This window comes from Rhinatrema bivittatum, chromosome 3, assembly GCF_901001135.1.
Source record: "Rhinatrema bivittatum chromosome 3, aRhiBiv1.1, whole genome shotgun sequence".
Lineage (NCBI taxonomy): Eukaryota > Metazoa > Chordata > Amphibia > Gymnophiona > Rhinatrematidae > Rhinatrema > Rhinatrema bivittatum.
In genome coordinates this window covers 395,016,702-395,036,528 of record NC_042617.1, presented here as the reverse complement: position 1 = coordinate 395,036,528, position 19,827 = coordinate 395,016,702, and the positions used below count along the sequence as shown (strand labels likewise).

Sequence of the window (19,827 nt, the reverse complement as noted above, 5' to 3'; positions counted from 1 at the left end):
ACATGTCAGAGTCCTGGTAGAAGAAGGGTAACCAACGAGACACTGATACCAGGGAACAAATTATATCAATATGACAGGGTAGATAAAATTGGTGGAACCATGTCACTATATCTGAAGGATGGGATAGATCAAGCAGGATAAAACTTTTGCGGGAAAACAAACTGCTCTCTTGAATTCATATGGATGGAAATTCCAAGGGTAACAGGAAAGAATATAGAAGTGGGAATACTTTGTCAGCCTGGCCAAGATGAAGAGACAGACTGTAAAATACTAAAATATTAGACTGGCTAGTAAAATAGGCAATACAATAATAATGGAAGACTTCAATTTCCCAAGTTCTGATTGGATGAATGTCACATTGGGACATGCAAGAGAGGATTAGGATTGAGGGAGTAGGGCTCTGGCATTGGCACCAATGGGGCTGGTGGTCTGATACCCCTGAGGGCTCAGAGCACAGCCAATTGAACCCTGTGATCCAGTTCCTCCTCAACAGTTGCCATGGGTAAAGCAGGGTGGAGGAGGGGCAAGCGCTTCCAGATCGCCCTCGAAACGAGGGGGATTGGTGCCTGAGAACAGACATGGGCATCGGTGGGGAGTGACTCAGACTCCTGGGCTCGATCGAGGGTGAAGCCTCGTCTCTGCGGGGCCGCTTTGGGGGCAACACAGCCGATGCTGGTGCCTTCCCAGAACTGTTGCCATGCACCAATGGCGACCAATGATGGTGCTTCCTCAATCTCCCACGGTGCTCGGCCCGGTCTTTTTCCCCAGCGCCGAGGAGGGTCAGGAATCTGACGTACTGGAACGTGAGGACACAGACAACGGTCGATCCCCGGCACCACTCTCTGGAGTGGGGATGGACACTGATGGCTTGGTATCCAAGGGATCCCTCCAACCCCATGGCATCCGGTCGCAGAACAGGCAACCCTGGATATTGTGTGATGCCCCAGACAAAGAATATAAACTTTATGCGGATCAGTCAAAGACACGGCCTGCAGGCATTGAGTGAAACTCTGAGAAAAAGAGAAGAGCTCCACAACTGTGAGGCAACAGCACAGCAGAAAGAAACAGAAGGGGAACCCTGCATGGCGGCACGGATCATGGCATGCTGGGCATGCTCAGTGTGCCAGTCAAAGTTCTAGAAACTTTGACCAAAGTTTTCCATACCTGGCTCCATCTGATGAAGTCACCCATGTGAGAGGTTTACCATCCTGCTTGTCCTAGGAGAATGGGCCATTCCTTCATCACTCAAGTGGAAAGTCGGGCCAAGTAAGGAAAATTTGGCCAAGACTTAGGAATATCTGAAAGAGGATGGACAGTCAGATGGTTAGGGCAAGAAGGCATGCGTTGGCATCAATTATTGCCCTTGCTGCAGTCACAGAAGGAAATCCGTGTTTCACCGGCCCTCATTATTGTCCATTTAGGAATTAATGACCTTGGTAAAGGTACTGAATTGTCATTATTGAACATCATCAGTGACGATCTGGGTCATTTGTCTGCAAATTGGCCTGGCATGGTTATATGCTGGTCTGAGATCATTCACTGCGATAGGAAGGCAGGAAGCGGTTGGTGAGGGTATTACCATGGTAAACAACCGTCAGGCAGCCAAGGCGGTGTGCACAAAAGGGGGCTATCACAGTCACGAACGAGCAGATGTTCAATGCCAGGACCTATACCACAAGGACGGTGTCGATCTATCCAACCTGGGTAACAATTTATTCCTACAAACGTTACGGAGGGAGGTTCTTTATTTGGTTGAAAAGCCAAAGCATGTTTGGGGGAGGTTTTCGCCTAATGCAGTCATCTCATAATATGATCGTCCTGCATCCAGTGAAAAGCTGCTATGGTGGGTGGTCGAGTCCAGAATTATAGGACAAATGGGGTGGAGATAGGTAGCAAGGAAGTTGACAATATAATGGTGGCTTCGGTCACTGACCACAGAAACTGACCAGATGCCAAAAGAAAGATGTGGGCCTTGAGATTGGCCAGGCCCTAACATTTACAGTGGCAACTTACAAAGGCCTTTCTGGGGAGATAACATCCAACAAGGCTTGCAGGGACATGAGACCTTGGAGAGATCTGTTAGGGAGGATGTGAAGGCGCATAGCAGTGGGCACCTACTCTACAAGGAGTGTAGACAGGCTAGCAGGACTCAGCTCCCAATTAGATCTCCATGTTAGGGTATGCAATAAATGTCTATTGCCATTACATCCAATTCAGTAATGTTATGGTTATTTGTGTTATGTTATGTTAATGTTTCATGAGAAGGCAGGAGAAGGGGAGGGAATCCCGGGGGGGGGGGGGGGGGGGGGGGGTATCGACTACCCCAGTTAATGCCAATGTAGCCATGTTTCACAGAACAGTAGCTGTTTAGGGCATATTTGCACAGACTGCAAACTTTCAAGCGTCTTCCTGGCACATAATCTATTTAGGATGATTTAAGATACAAACACGTTTAAATTAGAAATTAATTTTAAAAATATTTTTTTTCCCACAGTGATGGCAGCTAAAGCCCATTTTTTAAACAGTTTAAAATTACCATCCTTGAAGCCCAGACAAAATGTATTCTGAGCATTAAAAATGTTGAAAGAAAACCAAACAACTGCTGGTATGATTTAATTGTGAAAAAGGCAGTTAAAATCAAAAGGGCATCATTCAAAAAATGGAAAACAGATCCAAATGAGGAAAATAGGAAACAGCATAAGCACTGGCCAGTTAAATGTAAAAAAGTAATTATGGACAAGAGAGAGATAAAAAGAAACTTGTCCATAGAGGTAAAAGCAAGTAATACAATGTTTTCAAGTACATTTGGTCAGTTGGACCACTAGATAACTGAAGGGTAAAAGAAGTGGTCAGGGAGGACAAGGCAACAGAAAATAATTTAAATAAATTATTTTCCTCTATCTTTACTGAGGAGGATGTCAGGGTCATATCCACATCAAATACACTTTTTTTTTTTTATGATGACGATGACTAAGCGACAAGATGGAATTATTGTAAAACTGGAAGATGTAATAACTCAATTTGGCAGACTCAAGAATAACAAATCACCGGGACTGGATGGTATTCATCCCAGAGTTCAGAAACAACTAAAAAATAAAATTGTAGACATTTTTTATGGCGATTTGCAATCTATCATTTAAAACAGCCACAGTGCCAGAAGACTGGAAGGTAGCCAAGGTGACAACTTTTAAAAACGGTTCCAAGGGTGATCTGGAAAACTTCAGAATGGCAAGCCTGATATCTGTGCCAGGCAAAATGGTCAAAACTATACTTAAAACAAAATTACTGACCACATAGACAGAAATGTTTTAATGAGAGAGAGTGTCAACAGGATTTTTTCAATAGGAAGCCATGCCTTACCAACTTACTAGATTTATTTTTTTGAGAGTGCAGAAAAAGGTAAGCTGTTTGAAATAGAATATTTGGATTTTCAGAAGGCATTTGACAAAGCCCCTCATGAGGGACTCCTCAAAAAATTGGGAGGGCATGGGATCAGAAACAATGTTCTATTGTGGATTTGTAACTGGATAAAAGACAGGAAATAGAGGGTAGGACTTAATGGTCAGTTTTCAGAATGGAAAAGGGTTGTTAGTAGAGTGCCCCGGGGTGTGTTTTGGGACCTGTGCTATTTAGGATATTCATAAATGATCTAGATAAATGGACGAGTGAGGTGACCAAATTTGCAGATGACAAAATTGTTTTGAGTTGTTAAAACCACAGCGGATTATGAAGAACTGCAGAAAAGAAAATTACTTCTTACCTGCTAATTTTCGTTCCTGTAGTACTAGGATCAGTCCAGACGGTGGGTTATGTCCCCCGTCCAGCAGATGGAGTCAGAGTAAAACCTCGAGGGTGCTGGTATATAAGCTGGTGCACCCTCCTAGATCCTCAATATCGAGAATATCAAAGCCAAGCCAGAAAACTGGACAGACCAAGGATGATGGATCAAGCATAAACTCAACAAAAAGATTGAAACTGTGAACAAATTTATGCAACATGCAATGAGAACTGTCAAACATAACACCACACAAAAGACAACTGCCCCCGAGAGGGAAGGAGCAGCGAACAGAAGGACAGTAGAGAATAGTCGAGCAGGTTCACACCGGGTGGGCGTCTGGACTGATCCTAGTACTACAGGAACGAAAATTAGCAGGTAAGAAGTAATTTTCTTTTCCCTGTACGTACAGGATCAGTCCAGACGGTGGGATGTACCAAAACTTCCCTACACCGGGTGGGTCCCTGAGAACCCTGCTCGAAGTACCCTGTCCCCAAAAGAACCAGACTCCGTCACCGGTACATGGAGTCGGTAGTGTCTGGAAAAAGTGTGGAGAGACTTCCAAGTTGCCGCCCGGCAGATTTCTTGTATGGAGACGAGCTGAGACTCTGCATGGGAAGTGGCCTGGGCTCGCAACGAATGCGCCTTGAGACCCACCGGAGGATCCTTCCCGGAACCAATGTAAGCAGCAGCCACCGCCTCCTTGAGCCAGCGCGCGATGGTAGTCTTGGACGCCTGTCGGCCCTTTCTAGCTCCAGACCAGAGGACAAAGAGATGGTCGAAGAGTCGAAAGTCATTCGTCACCTCCAAATAGCGAAGAAGCGCTCGTTTGACGTCCAGGCACCGAAGCGCCGCAGGGGCGTCCCCTGGGAAGGCTGGAAGTTCCACCACCTGGTTCATGTGAAACGAGGAAACCGTCCGCAGAGAAATCCCAGAGTCCGTGAACCGCAGGAAGGGCTCCCTGCACGACAGCGCCTGAAGCTCTGAGATACGCCTCGCCGAGGCTATTGCAACCAGGAAAATCACTTTAAGGTGACGTCCTTGATGGAAGCGTGACGCAAAGGCTCGAAGGGGAGCCCACCCAGGGCTCTCAGCACCAAGTTGAGATTCCAGGAGGAACAGAGAGGACGCACCGGCGGCCGCAAGTGCTTAACTCCCCTGAGGAACCGGGATATATCCGGATGAGACTATGGATCCGGCCTGCCGGAGGCGCGAGCCAAGGACGCACTCGGAGCGAATTGTAGGAAAGACCCTTTTCCAGCCCGTCCTGCAAAAACGCCAGGATGTGATGGCGGGAAGCTGCGGTCGCAAGGGCCCCCCGCGCCGAGCACCAAACTTCAAAGACCTTCCAGACCCTCACATAGGCGACCGACGTTGAAGCCTTACGCGCCTTGAGGAGTCTGTCCACCACGGGAATAGCGTAGCCCTTGTTCAGGAGAGCCCTCCTCTCAAAAGCCACGCCGCAAGACAGAAGGGTTCCGCCTGTTCCAAAAATACTGGGCCCTGATGCAGAAGACGTGGAAGGTGCGCGAGTCAGAGTGGACTGTCCACCGACACGCCGAGCAGATCTGCGAACCATGGACGCCGCGGCCATTCCGGAGCCACTATGATGACCTGACCGTGGTGCCGCTCCACCCTCCGTATCACCTTTCCCACCAGTGGCCAGGGGGGAAAGACAAAGTAGAATCTGAGTGGGCCAGGGGAGAGCCAGAGCATAGACGCCTTCCGCGCCGCGCTCCCTTCTGCGGCTGAAGAAACGAGGAGCTTTTGCGTTGGCGGCGGACGCCATGAGATCCATCGCCGGCGTCCCCCACCGGCGGGAGATGAGCGACATCGCCTCGTCGGAGAGAGACCACTCCCCCGGATCCAACGCTTGACGACTCAGAAAGTCTGCTTGAATGTTGTCCACCCCGGCAATGTGGGATGCCGCCAGTTGATCCAGGAAACGCTCCGCCCACGCCATCAGGCGCGCGGCCTCCCACGCGACAAGGCGGCTCCTGGTGCCCCCTTGTCGGTTGATGTACGCCACCGTCGTCGCATTGTCTGAGAGGACTCGAATCGCTCGCCCCCTGATCAGAGGCAGGAACTGCACAAGGGCTAGATGAACCGCCCTGGTCTCCAGGCGGTTGATTGACCAGGTAGACTGATCCCCTGTCCACCTGCCCTGAGCCGAGCTCCGGAGACACACTGCTCCCCAACCGGACAGACTGGCATCGGTAGTGACCACTACCCAGTCCGGCGTTTCCAGGGAACATCCTTGAGCTAGGTTTCTGGGGTCCAGCCACCACCTCAGGCTGGACCTGGCGGCCGGGGGAAGCGGGAGAATCGCCTGGTAGTCCTGAGAGACTGGTTTCCATCTCGAGAGCAAGGACATTTGCAGAGGCCGCAGGTGTGCAAAGGCCCAGGGCACCAAGCTGATCGCAAACGCCATGGAACCCAGGACTTGGAGATAATCCCACGCCGTGTGTGTCTGAAGAGAAGCAAACCGGATGATTTGATCCCGCAGAGATTGAGCCTTGTCCTGACGCAGGAAGACCTTGCCCAGAGCCGTGTCGAACCGCGCTCCCAGGAAATCCAACTGTTGGGCTGGCCGCAGGCTGCTCTTGCTGAAGTTCACCACCCAGCCAAGGGACTGAAGGAAAGACACCACTCTGTCGACCGCCGCCCGTCCCTGCGACAGAGACTTCGCACGAATGAGCCAGTCGTCCAAGTAAGGGTGAACCAAAATGCCTTCCTTCCGAGCGCGGCCGCTACCACCACCATAATCTTCGTGAAGGTTCTGGGCGTGGTCGCCAGGCCGAAGGGCAGCGCCTGGAACTGAAAATGTTGACCCAAGATTTTGAAACGAAGGAATCTGTGATGGGCCGGATGGATAGGGATATGTAGATAAGCTTCCGTGAGGTCGAGGGAAGCTAAGAACTCCCCTTGATGCACCGCCACAATGACAGAGCGGAGTGTTTCCATGCGAAACTTGGAGACCCGGAGCACCTTGTTGATTTCCTTGAGGTCCAGAATGGGACGAAAGGCTCCGTCCTTTTTGGGAACCATGAAGTAAATCGAATAATGCCCCGAGCCCACCTCTCCTAAGGGGACGGGCGAGATGGCTCTCAGGGTCAGCAGCCTGTCCAGCGTGTGCTGCACCCCCTGGCGCTTGAGACTTGACCCGCAGGGGGAGAAGACGAACCGATCCCTGGGAGCCCGCACAAATTCCAACACGTAACCGTCTCTTAGGATATCCAGGACCCATTGGTCCGTGGTGATGTTGGTCCATTCCTCGCGAAACAAAGCGATGCGACCTCCAATCCGGGGCAGCGAGGAGTGGACTGGCCTGGCATCATTGTGAAGGCTTGCCTGAGGCTCCCTGTGCCGAGGAGTCCCTGGCAGGTCTGCGACCCCGAAAGGGCCGCGTCCACGTTTGCGACCTGGTGGAAGGTGTCCTAGGGCTCTGCGTCCTGGAGCCTCGGTAACGCCTCTGGGCGCGGTAGCGATTCCTGGAAGTTCCAGAGTACGAACGAAAACCACGCTGCCGGTCCTCAGGCAACCTGTGGACCGAATTTTCCCCAGGGTCTTGATGATCTGATCGAGGTCTTCTCCAAAGAGAAACCTGCCCTTGAAGGGCAGAGCTCCCAGACTCGCCTTGGAGGAGGCGTCCACCGCCCAGTTCCTGAGCCACAGGAGTCTCCTGGCCGAGACGGCCGAGGCCATGGTCCTTGCCAGGACCCTCAGCAGGTCGTGCAGAGTATTCGCCCCGTAAGCAATGACCGCCTCCAGACGGTCCGCCTGGGCTGCCTCCTCGGGCGGTAACTGTTGAGAGGTGAGGAGCTGTTGAACCCATCGAAGCCCGGCTCTCTGAGTCAGCGAACCGCAGATAGCCACCCGGACCCCCAGCGCCGAGACTTCGAAGATCTTCTTGAGGGCGACCTCCAGCTTTCTATCCAAAATATCTCGCAGCGCGGTGCCCCCTGTGACCGGGATGGTAGTTCTCTTGGTGACGGCGGACACCGCTGAATCAACCTTGGGGACCCTGAGGAGGTCCAGGAAGTCCCCCGGTAGAGGATAGAGCTTGTCCATCGCCCTGCCGACCCGAAGGGACGCCTCCGGGTTATCCCACTCTCTCACCAGAAGATGGAGAAATGAATCATGAATGGGAAATGTCTTCGCTATGGGGCGCAGGCCTGCCAAGACAGGGTCACCCTTGGAGGTAGCCGAGGCTACGGAAGGAGCCGGGGGTCCCGGGGGTTCCACGGGAGGGTCGAGGTCCAACTCCTTGAGAACGTGGGGAATGAGATCCGCCAATTCTTCTTTGCGAAAGATGCGAAGGACCCGCGGATCATCGCATTCCAGGTGCGCTGTTAAGCCCAAATCGTCATCCACCTGTGACACTGGGTCGCCCCCCAGGTTCGGCGAGGGTGACGGGCCCCCCAGGGAGAGAGAGGTATACTCAGAGGCAACCTGGTGCCGCCGCATACGGTCCCCGGTACCGAAGTCATAGCGCCCGAGGGCCTGGGGGCCTTGGCGGGGGGAGGAGAGAGAACTGCCCCCCCCTGAGGGCTCAGGCTCTGTAAATAAGCCTGGTGCATAAGCACCACAAAGTCCGCTGAAAAACTGAGCGGACCCGCCGAGGGAGGGGGCAGGGGGTCTCTGGGGAGTCCGGACGTGGAAGGCAGAGGCCCCGAATCTGAGGTCGGGGGGGCGGACGGCAAGAAATCTTCAGTGGGCTCCTCCGCGTCCGAGTCCGCGCTGCATTCCAGGTCTAAGATGGCCGCCGCTCCCGCCAAAGACGGGGGCGGGGCTAGCCCTCGAGGCCCGCGGCGTTCCGGGCGCGGCGGCGAGATTGTCGGCGGGGCGGCGCTTGTCTCCCCCCCAGGGAGACAACGGCCGCATGGACCGTCCCTCGAGGTGCCCTGGCCCGGGCCGCCGCAGGACGGACAGCGCGCGTGTTGCATCGTGCGAGGCCGAAGTCGGGCGCAGCACGCCGGGAGAAGCCCCCCCCCTGGGAAAGCCTGAGATTGCGGCGCGGGAAGAGCGGGCTCGCCGTGCCCTCAGAAACCCGTCCAAAAACCCTCAACCAAAGGGGCGGCAGGGGAATGGGACCTCCGTGCCGCCTGCGGCCCCGGGGAATGAAGCGTCGCAGGGCCGCGGGGGAGGTGAGACGCCGCAAAGGGAAGGAGGGGAGAGGCTGGCCCCACCAGCATCCACCTCTGAATGCGCCCAAACCTGCGCTGAAAGAAAAGGAACACAAGCAAAGAAAACTACCCCCAAGCTTACCCCTGAAGATCACAAGAAGAGGAGGTAACTAAACGAGGTAAGAGGCAGTCCTGATGGCAGGATGATCAGGGGAGCCAAGAAAAAAACCCGGCTCCCTTCTGACAGGAACAAATTTTTTTATTTTTTTTTTTTAAATAACTTGATCCATCAATGAAAGAGAGAAGAATAAAAAGTATATATATAGCGTAATAAACACTAATTAGGGGAAACAACGAGATCCCCTCCTCACATCTGCTGGAGTCAGAGAGATACTGAGGATCTAGGAGGGTGCACCAGCTTATATACCAGCACCCTCGAAGTTTTACTCTGACTCCATCTGCTGGACGGGGGACATAACCCACCGTCTGGACTGATCCTGTACGTACAGGGAAGGACCTTTGAAACCAGACTTCTAAATTGCAGATGCCATTTAAAGCGGACAAGTGAAAAGTATTGGATGTAGGAAAAAATAATTCCAAATACAGGTACACAATACTGGATTATGTATTAGGAGTCACCACTCAGGAAAAGGACCTCTGAATCCTTATGGACTATACCTTGAACTATTCTGCTTATTCTGCAGCAGTGATGAAAAAGATAAATGAAGTGTTAGGAATAATCTGGAAATGAATAGAGAACAAAACTGAGAATATCATAATGCTCTTGTATAAATTCATGGTGTGACTGCATCTTGAGTATTGTGTGCAGTTCTTATCACCCCATCTCAAAAAAAGATATAGGAGACATAGAAAAAGTACAAAAAGTGATGAAAAGGGAAGAGTTCCCTTAGGAAGAAAGGCTAAGCAGATTAGGACTCTTTAATTTTGAAGAGAGACAACAGAGGGAATATGATAGGGAATTATAAAATCCTGAGTAGGAAGGAACTGGTAAATAGTGAATGGTTATTTACCTTTCAAAAAACAGTAGGACTAGGGAACATTCCATGAAACTAGCAACCAGCAGAATTAAAACAAATTGTAGGAAGTATTTCTTCACTCAAGCTATGGAATCTGTTTCCAAAGGATGTGTGTGTGGGGGGGTGGGGGGGGGGGCGGGCGGTTTCAAAAGAGGATTGGACAAGTCCCTGAAGGAAAAGTCCATAAACAGTTATTAGCTAGGTAGACTTGGGAAAACCAGCACTTACTGCTGGGAGTGAGATACAAGAAACAGATCAATTATTGGGGTTCTGATAGGTACTTGTGACCTGGACTGGCCACTTTAGGAGACGGAATGATGGGCTTGATGGAACTTGGTCTTACCCAGCATGGCATTTCTTAAGTTCTTATCTTTCTCAATAACTGTATCCCCTGTTTCAGCCACATCTAAACTTCTCCTGCTTTTCCCCACTCTTGCTTTTCTCATTTGTCACTCCTTCTACCATATCTCCATCTCTCCTTTTGTCTCAGTCTTCAGCTATTGCTTAGCCCAGTTCTCCATTCCAATCTCTCAATCCCAAAAGTCTTACTTACCCTTCTTTGCCTCTATAATACTCCCATCACTCTTCAACTCCACATCACCCTCTCTTACCTACCCATCCCAACCTCTTTCCATCATGTCCAAGTATGAATCTTTTTGAGGTGGGGGCAGAAAGAATAAAGGGATAAACATTATTAAGGGAGAAGGCATTTGCTACCTATATTAAAATCTAGAAAATGCCACAATATGAAAGTATTCTTATGTGAATCGCCTGCTATGGCAGAGGAAAAGCACTGTCCTTCCCCATTATTACTATTCTTGTCTCCTCATCTTTACCACTTCCATGACTGCTATCCTCTATGGTGCACCATTCTAAGTTTTACAGAATAAAACAGTTCTTGGGGGGGGGGGGGGAGGGAGAGCTCACTGTAATAAGACATGCTTACAGCAAGAGAAGTTCCACAGGCTTAGTTATTCACTTGATACAAATGAAGAAATGCAGAGTAACTACACTGAATTACAAAAACAACAAAAGCAAAACATCTTCTGTTTTTTTGCTTTCCTTGTTTCCTTTAGTTTATTTGTTAAACCATATTTTATGCGATTTAAGAGAAGAGAGAATTATGCTCTTTCATAGCAAATACTACTCCTGCTGAGCCCTGGGAATTGCCCTATATTACTACAGAGTGCACATTTATGCTCAATTACAAATGTGTGCATATATAGAAGGGGGCAGCTGTCACATATGAGTGATATGCTAAAAGTCTCAATGGCAGCATTAGTTCAGCATATGCTGAGGAGTACACAAAAGAGAATTTAGCTGATATTTATTCTTTAAGATTAAAATAAAGAGAGAGCCTTGCCATGAATCTCCTGCTACAAATCAATATATTGCATTTTAAGACCTACTGGTTAAATTGGAAAGGCAGAACGTCATCTCAGAAAAATGTTGCTCAGTTATCCATTCACTACTCAGCTTCATCTTTATTCGATCTAGGGTTATTACATTAAAATAAATAGCAAAGGCATTTAGCAAATTTTCATTTTTATTAGGAAAATTATACTACAGAACATCTTATAAGCAAAACAGGCAACTACTAAGATGAACAGATAATAATAGGTTTTATCTCAGAAAATATATAAGCTACAATATTTGGGCAACTGATTAAGAAAACAGATATTGCAGTGTACTTACTTTGACAGGAAGAGAGAAACCGTGAACAGCAGTGCCACAAGAATGAAAAATATTCCCCATACAATCTGAAACACAAATTACAATACAGTGGCCAAAAAATGCTATATAAAGGTAATATAGGTACACACCCTGCCTACAAACCATTAAGCCTGATTTTTCCATACTTATCTTTTAATTCTTTATCTACAGAAAAAGAATGTTAACCAGACCTATCATATATAATTCTGACAAATTAATTTTCAGCTAAACTAATCTATGGACTTCCCACTGATTAATAATTTATGAAAAATAGTATATTCTTGAATATAATGGGGGAGATAACATGCTGCCTCTTTTGGACAATAGGATGACTGGGCTATACTCCACAACAAATGGTAAAAATGATTGAAGGGGTCAAACTTCAAAAGCTAGTAGCTGGGAAATCTAACAAAAAGGATGGTGGTATGAGCAAGAATAGGTGAAAACAGCTTCAGTAGAGAAGGTTGGGGCAACTGGGCAGGCAAATAGTCTTAATCCTTTGATAGCTACTATTGTTATTATTTTTTTTAATTATATTAATTTTAATGACGGCGCTGCGCCAAAAGCACTTCCCCTTTTACACTTAAGGGGAAGAATTGACAGCCGATTTAAACACTTGTGGTAGGCACAGATCTAACAAAATGAGGAGATATTCAATGGGAAAGCTAAATTATAATATCCCACAGCAGACTTAGTGCGAGCTAAACCCAAAATGAATTTTCCCCGAAATTTCAGGAAAAACTCATTCGAGTTTCAGGCTCCCCGAACTGGGACAGATTAGACAATTTTGTTGAAATTGCCTAATTCGTCCTAGACGAAAGCACATCCCTATTTAACTATTTTTGGTGGTAAAAATGTTTTTATCACCGCTCTCGGGCAGCATAACTGAAAACAACTCACTATACAAATTTCTTAGGATGTGTCACTTAAGAGGCATATGAAGACTTCAGATACAGACACAGTCATTTTTCAAATTGCGTTAGGGCCTCAATGAGCGATAATAGGCTGTAATGCATGTTATATCGTGTATATGGTGCAATATCGCCCGATAGTGCACTATTGCAGCAATATTGCAAACTATACACGATATTTTGCATGTCCCTGTCCAGATACCCTCCCCTATTACAACTGTTTTCTTTGCATGCAATTTGCATGAATGAATATTACAAACGCATGTAATGAAGGTCATTATTTATTTATTTATTTATTTGAGTCTTTTCTATACCGGCATTCGCGAAGGGAATCGCATCATGCCGGTTTACAAATAACAAGGAGTGAACAACAATAAAGTGATAAAAAACATTAACAAGTGCTAAAAGAAGGGAAAATTGCAGTTACAATAAAACAGGGACATATTTCAACTTGGAAAAGAAGAAAAGGAGATAGTAATTTAACAGTGAAGAATAACTGGGAAAGCCTGCCAGTTTAAAAGGGATTGTACCATTGATGGGATTGTCAAAACTGTTTATTATCCTGAAGGGTGTTCTGAGTTAATTATATTGATTTTGGGTTTGATTGTTGTCTGGAAAGGCTTTCATAAACTAGGCAATTCTATGCAAATATAAATAATATATATAATATAAACTAGGCAATTCTATGCAAATATCTTATCACAGCCGCGATTCTATGCAAATATCTTATCACAGCCGCGATAAAATAACATCACCTCCCTGGCATGTGTTAGATGTGCGATGGGAGGCCTGGACCCTAACATAGGTCCCAAGGTTCCAGCCGCACATTTAACGCGGCAAGGAAAAAAAAATTAAAAAACACAGCCAAATGGGAGGGTTGAGCGAGGGGTCATTCCTGACCGCCATTCAAGGCGGCCCCAACTACACAAAAAGAAAAAGTAGACAGTAAGCGCATGGTAGGTGACAGCTCCCCTCCCCCGATACCTCTCAATATTCATCTTCAAACCCCTCTCCCCAGCCCATGTGAGCTGAGTCCGATCCCTGGACCTTACCCCTGTCAAATAGTTGGGGTAAGGTGAGGTGGGTGCCAGTTTGGAAAATGGCAATGACCGGGATGGGTGGTTATCAGGAGGGTCAGAGGGGAGTTGGTCTTTGGCAATCAGGGGGTCAGGACGAGGGGGGATTTGTTTTGGCTATCAGGGGGTCAGGGGGAAGGAGAACTGGTCTTTGGTTATCAGGGGGAAGGGGGCTGAGGATGTAAGGGGTTGGGGAAGTGGTCTTTGGCTATTGGGGGTCACTGGGTGGAGGGATTGGTCTTTGGCTTTTGGGGGAGTCAGGAGTGGGGGGGCTTAGTATATTGGGGAGTCAGGGGGAGGGGGGATTGGTCTTTGGCTTTCGTGGGTCTGGGGAGGGGAGAGGGAGAGGGAGGGAGCTGAGGATATCGGGAGTAAGGGGGAGGTAGGCTGAGGATATCAGGGGTCAGGAGGAGGGGGCTAAGGATATCGGGGGTCAGGGGGAGGGGTGATTTGTAGATGGATATCAGTGGGGACAGGGGAATGGGGTGCCATCAGCCCCATCATGTGCTTACTATCAATGTTAGTTTTCTTTTCGGGGAGTCTGTGCTGACTTGACTGGTGGCCCCAGGTTGAAACAGGGTCAGGAATGACCTCCACTCAACCTCCCCATTTGGCCACTTTTCTTTTTTTTTTTCAGTGGACAGTGACCCTTTAAAACTATGATGGTCCCATGAGGTTGGGGCCGCCATCACATTAAAGGGCCACTTTAATTTTGTGTCACAGTGTTTGGCCGCGACACAAAAGAACAAGCCATGGAGCCACGATGCGTTTTCGAAGGAGGGGCCTCACTATCATAGTGACAACCCCCCCCCTCCCCCGATAGTGGGACGCCTCCTGCAAAGACACATAGCAATTTGATTAATCTAGGCCTTAGACTGTAAGCTCTCTGAGGATAGGGAAATACCTACAGAACCTGAATATAATCCACTGTGAAGTACTGAAAAGCAGACTTCAACTAAATAAGATGAAAAATAAAACAGCCTTGCACCCAATCAACTTTTGGCTTAGGATCACATTTTTCTACATAAAAAAAAACATACTTGTGTTTAACAATCATAAAGATACATTATATATCAAAATATATAATCATGGATCAGAAAGGTTGGATAAAATCTCTAAGTTATATTTTTTATGCAAAGCTCCTGATCTCCTGCAGTAGCTCAAGAGTAGATTCTGCAGCATACTTGAAAGTGATTTACTACATTTTCTAAATTATATATTTTCTGTTCAAAAATACATTTGCCATTCTTTGTGTGCTCCTGGAAAGTGTGTCCTTTCTTCAATATATCTATCCTTTATTAATTTCAATTCTCACTTTTTTCTCTCTTTACTATATATGTATTCTTTCTTCTCTAGCTTACTGCAATGTTAAGCACTATAAATTACAACCTCTCTCTCTTGCTCATGTACCATTTTCATCTCTCACCTTCCTGTTTCTCCTCCACTTTTTGGCACTTCAGTTTTGATTCTTCTCCATCCCTGCATCAGTTTCCTCTTTTCCCCTTATAGTTTCTTTTCTGAGCTCCTTACCTAGTCTATCCTGTTGAACTTTTTCCACAGTTTAGCATATCCTGCGCTCTTTCTTCTCTTTTTCCTTCCCACGACTTTCCTCTCATTTTACCCACACCCCAGTCTTTCATCATCCAGATTTCACACTACCTCCCATATTACCTGGTGGCGATCATAGGAGCTGTAAACCCCGCTTCAGCACCCACCCAATGGTAGCACTATGGCACATAACATGCATACATGTATTAGAAGCTTAATATTCAGTGATGCACAAAGAATTTACCAAAAAAACACCAAAGTAAGCAATTGTTAATGAGACAGTCATAGAAATAATGAGCTTGCTAACTAACATTCACTTAGTAGCGGTTACCCAGTGTTTAATCATAGGTCTCAAACAATATAATCTTTTTCATTTTTATATAATTGTCATCATTTTTATGTAAGTTTTTGCATATAAAATCTTCTTGCGTCAATAAGAGAAGTAGACACATCTTTACAGTTTTTACAGCAAGAGTCCATTAGAAGAGTCATTCAGAAGCATGCTGTGTGCATGGAGTCTGTGAAGCTGTGCTGCTCTGTGAGAAAATTATTAGACTGTTAATTTTTTTTAGCCTAATGGCTATCTGAACAAGTCACCACTGCAAAAGAAGGCAAAACGAAACATGAATCATGTCGGGCTTGTAGTGGGCTGTTTCTGCATGGTTCTTCTAATGGACTCTTGCTGTAAAACTATGAAGATAAGTGTCAACGTCTCTTACTGACACAAGAAGATTTCATATGCAAAAACTTACATAAAAATGAAAAAAAATTATGATTAAAAAGTTGAGCTAGGGACGTACTCTCAACCTAGGTGCTACCAAGCTAGGGCAAGAGTATATTGTAGAAATCTCATCTTTGTGTACCGTTTCTCATTCCAAATCATATCAAATCTTCACTGATGTGTACTGTGCTGTTTGATCATCTGACTATGCATAGAAATCTGCCCCACAAACCCTAGACCACCACCAAAACCTCACCTCGAGTTACTAGATGACCGTCCTATAGTGGTATAAATAGATGACTAATATGTGTAATAAATATCACAAATCCCATTTCAGGCATATCACACAGCTTAACACCAGGAAAAAAAGGTGTAATTTCTGGCTTTAAAATGTGCAATTACATGCATTACGCTATCACATGCAATGTTAAACATCCCTCATTTTCATAAATCCCACCCAAACTCCTCCCCTTTGACTAAATTTTCAGAATTTGCATGCGCATTGCGAAAAATAACGTATGCATTATGGCGTTATTGCCCTAACACATTTTGATGAATGACCCTGTTGGTTAGATATAGATAGGCAAGGTTTAATGTGACAAAGTCAACATGGATTTAGCCAAGGGAAGTCTTGCCTCACCAATCTGTTACTTTTTTGGAGAGCATAAATAAACATGTGGATAAAGGTGAGCCAGCTGATATAGTGTACCTCGATTTCCTGAAAGCGATTGACAAATTCCCTCATGACAGCCTTCTCAGGAAATTAAAAAGTCATAGGATGGGGGCAGTGCTCTATTGTGGATCGCAAACTGGTAAAAAATAGAAAACAGAGAGTAGGGCTAAACAGTAAATTTTACAATGGAGAAAGGTGAAAAGTGCAGTGCCCCAGGGATCTATTCTGGGACCACTGCTTTTTAATATATTAACAAATGACCTGGAAATGGGGACATCGGGTGAAGTGAACAAACTTGCCGATGACACCAAATTATTCAAGAGGTCTGTGAGAAATTGCAAGAGAATTTTGAAAAACTGGGAGACTGGGCATGCAAAGGGAAAATAAAATTTAGTATGGGCAAGTGCAAAGTGATGCACTTAGGGAAGAGTAACCCAAATTATAGCTATATAATGTAAGGTTCCAAATTAGGATTCACCATTCAGGAAAAAGGATCTAGGTGTCATCATTGATAATACGTTGAAATTTTCTCCTCCGTGTGTAGCAGCAGCCAAGAAAGCAAATGGAATGCTAGAAATTATTAGAAAATGAATGGAAAATAAAATAGAGACTATCATAATGTCTCTGTATTGCTTCATGGTATGATCTCATCTTGAATATTGTGTGCGCAGTTCTCTTCACCACATCTCAAAAAAGATATAGCAGAATTAGAAAAGGTACAGAGAAAGGCAACCAGAATGATAAAGGTGATGGAACAATTCCCCTATGAAGAAGAGACAGCTGAGGGGAGATATGATAGATGTCTATAAAATAATTAGCGGACTGGAATGAGTTAGTGTTAATCGGTTTACTCTTTCAAAAAGTACAAAAACTAGGGGACACAAAGAAGTTACTAGGTGATACATTTAAAACTTATTAGAGAAAATATTTTGTACTCAATGCATAATTAAGCTCTGGAATTTGTTGCCAGAGGATGTGGTGGCAGCTCTTAGTGTAGCTGCATTTAAAAAAGGTTTGGACAAGTTTCTGGAGGAAAAGTCCATAAACAATTATTAAGGTGGACCTGGGGAAATACACTGCTTATCCTTGGGATACGTAGCATGGAGTCTTATCTACCCCCTGGGTTCCTGCCAGGTATTTGTGACCTGGATTGACCACTGTTGGAAACAGGATCCTGGCCGAGTCCGACAGTATGGAGAGGAAGTTTAGATGGTAACCTTGAGCTACGACCGACTGGACCCACTGATCCGTGGTGATCTTGAACCACATGGTGGTGAAGTGGCAGAGTCGGCCGCCGACCGGCAGGGATGGTAGAGGGGGAAGATGACAATCGCTCTCTAGCGGGGAGTCAAAACCCCGAGGCAGGACCAGGTTGCGCAGGTGGCTGTGCCTTCTGAGGCCTGGGTTGTCGAGGTGGAGGCTTTTGATAGCGTCTAGATGGACTAGACCGAGCTGGTGAATGGTGGTATCTTCGTGCTTTGTAAGCAGTTCTTTTCGCCTCTCTCCTGAATGGCCATTTAGAAGAGGTAGAGAAGTCAGTATGTACAGCAGAAAGCTGCCACAGCGTCTCATTATGATCCTTGAGTTGAGCGACAGTTTCTTGGATCGTCTCAAACAGATTATCCCCCGGTCAGGGGAGGTCTGCTAAGTGGTCTTGTACCTCTGGGCGCAAATCCAAGGATTTCAACCAGGCCCACCTCCTTGCACTTATCCCGGCCGCTGATAACCTGGAAGCTGTATCAAAGATGTCATAAGCTGATCAAACCTCATGCTTACCTGCATCGAAGCCCTTTATTTATTTATTTTATTGTGGAGTTCAGTTGGTCTTGGAACTGATCCCGGAGAGACTCAGAAAATTCCTGTAATTGCTTGAACAAATTCCTGTTGTATTGGGTCATATAAAGTTGATAGGACGCAATACGAGAGATTAACATAGTGCCATGGAACACTCTACGTCCAGAAGCATCGAGGAATTTTTGTTCCTTCCCAAGAGGTGCCAAAGAATTAGGCCGTGTTCTCCTGGCCTTCTTCTGGGCAGATTCCACCACCACCATCGAATGATGGGATAACTGAGTTTTTTGGAAACCAGGTGCCGACTGGACCAAATAGGTAGCATCAGTCTTACGGTTGACCGGAGGGACCGTACCTGGGTACTCCCAGTTGCGCTGCACAAGATCAAGCAGGACATCATGAACCGGGATGGACATTATTTCTTTCGGTGCGTCGGCGAACTGAAAGACTTCCAGCATTTTGTGCCTGGAGATTTCTTCAGTTTGAAGGGAAAAAGGTATAGTCTCTGACATTTCCTTAATAAAATTAATGAAGGAGAGGTCCTTTGGTAGAGACCTGCATCTTTCGTCGGGCGGAGAAGGCTCAGACAGGATATCACCAGTATCTTGGGAATCGGAAGAGTCATCGAACCACGGTTGGTAAGGTCGATCTCCAGGACCCAATGGTGGCTCAGATGGCAGAAAAGGACCTTCTCCGGCTGGAGGAGGTCAGGGCACCGAAGGGTATGTGTGCCGGCATCGGTGGCCTTGGGGCTGGCATCGATGAAGAACGAAGGGGCCCCTGAAGGCATCAGTGACCTCGGGGGCGCCTCGGTGGGAATGCTTCAGAAGGCCCTGGAACTGGGTCCGGCATCGATGGATCCTCCTCGTCCGAAGAGAGATGAATGGGTGTCGAAGGATCGAGCAGTATCAGTGTTTTCCTCGGTGCTGATGGCAGAGTACCGATGAGGACATCCAGCCTGTCGAGGAGTGGAGCAAGCATCGGTGGCATCGGTTCCGGAGTTGGCGCGGGAACCGGCATTGGCGTTGATGGCTTCCATCGACGCCAACTGCACCATCCGGTGCAAATCCTCATGGAATGCTGGTGCAGCTAACACCAGGTCCAGAGTAGGAGGCATGGATGGCATCGCTGGAGGGTTCACCGGTCCCAGTGGAGTCTCATTTGCCATTTCCCTCATGGCTTCTATGGTTCCCCCCACCCATTTAGTTAGACTAAAGATGTAAGCTGTGTTGCATTTTTGGAGTATTGTATTTTCTTCATAGTAATCTTTTCTTGTATCAAGGTATCATTGTAAAAGTTGAAATAAATTAAAAATTAAATTGAAAAATAGAAAAAAGCAAACACATACTCAGAGGGTACTATAGCCAGTGGAAAAAGGCTTTGTGAGCTGACAAAACTAAATTTGAAGCTTTTGGCCTAAATGCAAAGCATTACATTCGGCACAAATCCAACATAG

General features: G+C 46.8%; 1 protein-coding gene across 3 annotated transcripts in view; it reads right to left on the bottom strand.

Moving 5' to 3' along the window:
- Positions 1–19,827, bottom strand: part of LMBRD1 (LMBR1 domain containing 1) — a 591,116-nt gene that overhangs the window by 238,037 nt on the left and 333,252 nt on the right. For all 3 annotated transcript variants that reach the window (XM_029595663.1, XM_029595662.1, XM_029595664.1), the window contains exon 10: positions 11,634–11,698. In XM_029595663.1, coding sequence (XP_029451523.1) covers positions 11,634–11,698 — 65 coding nt within the window. The remainder of the gene's footprint in view (positions 1–11,633; positions 11,699–19,827) is intronic.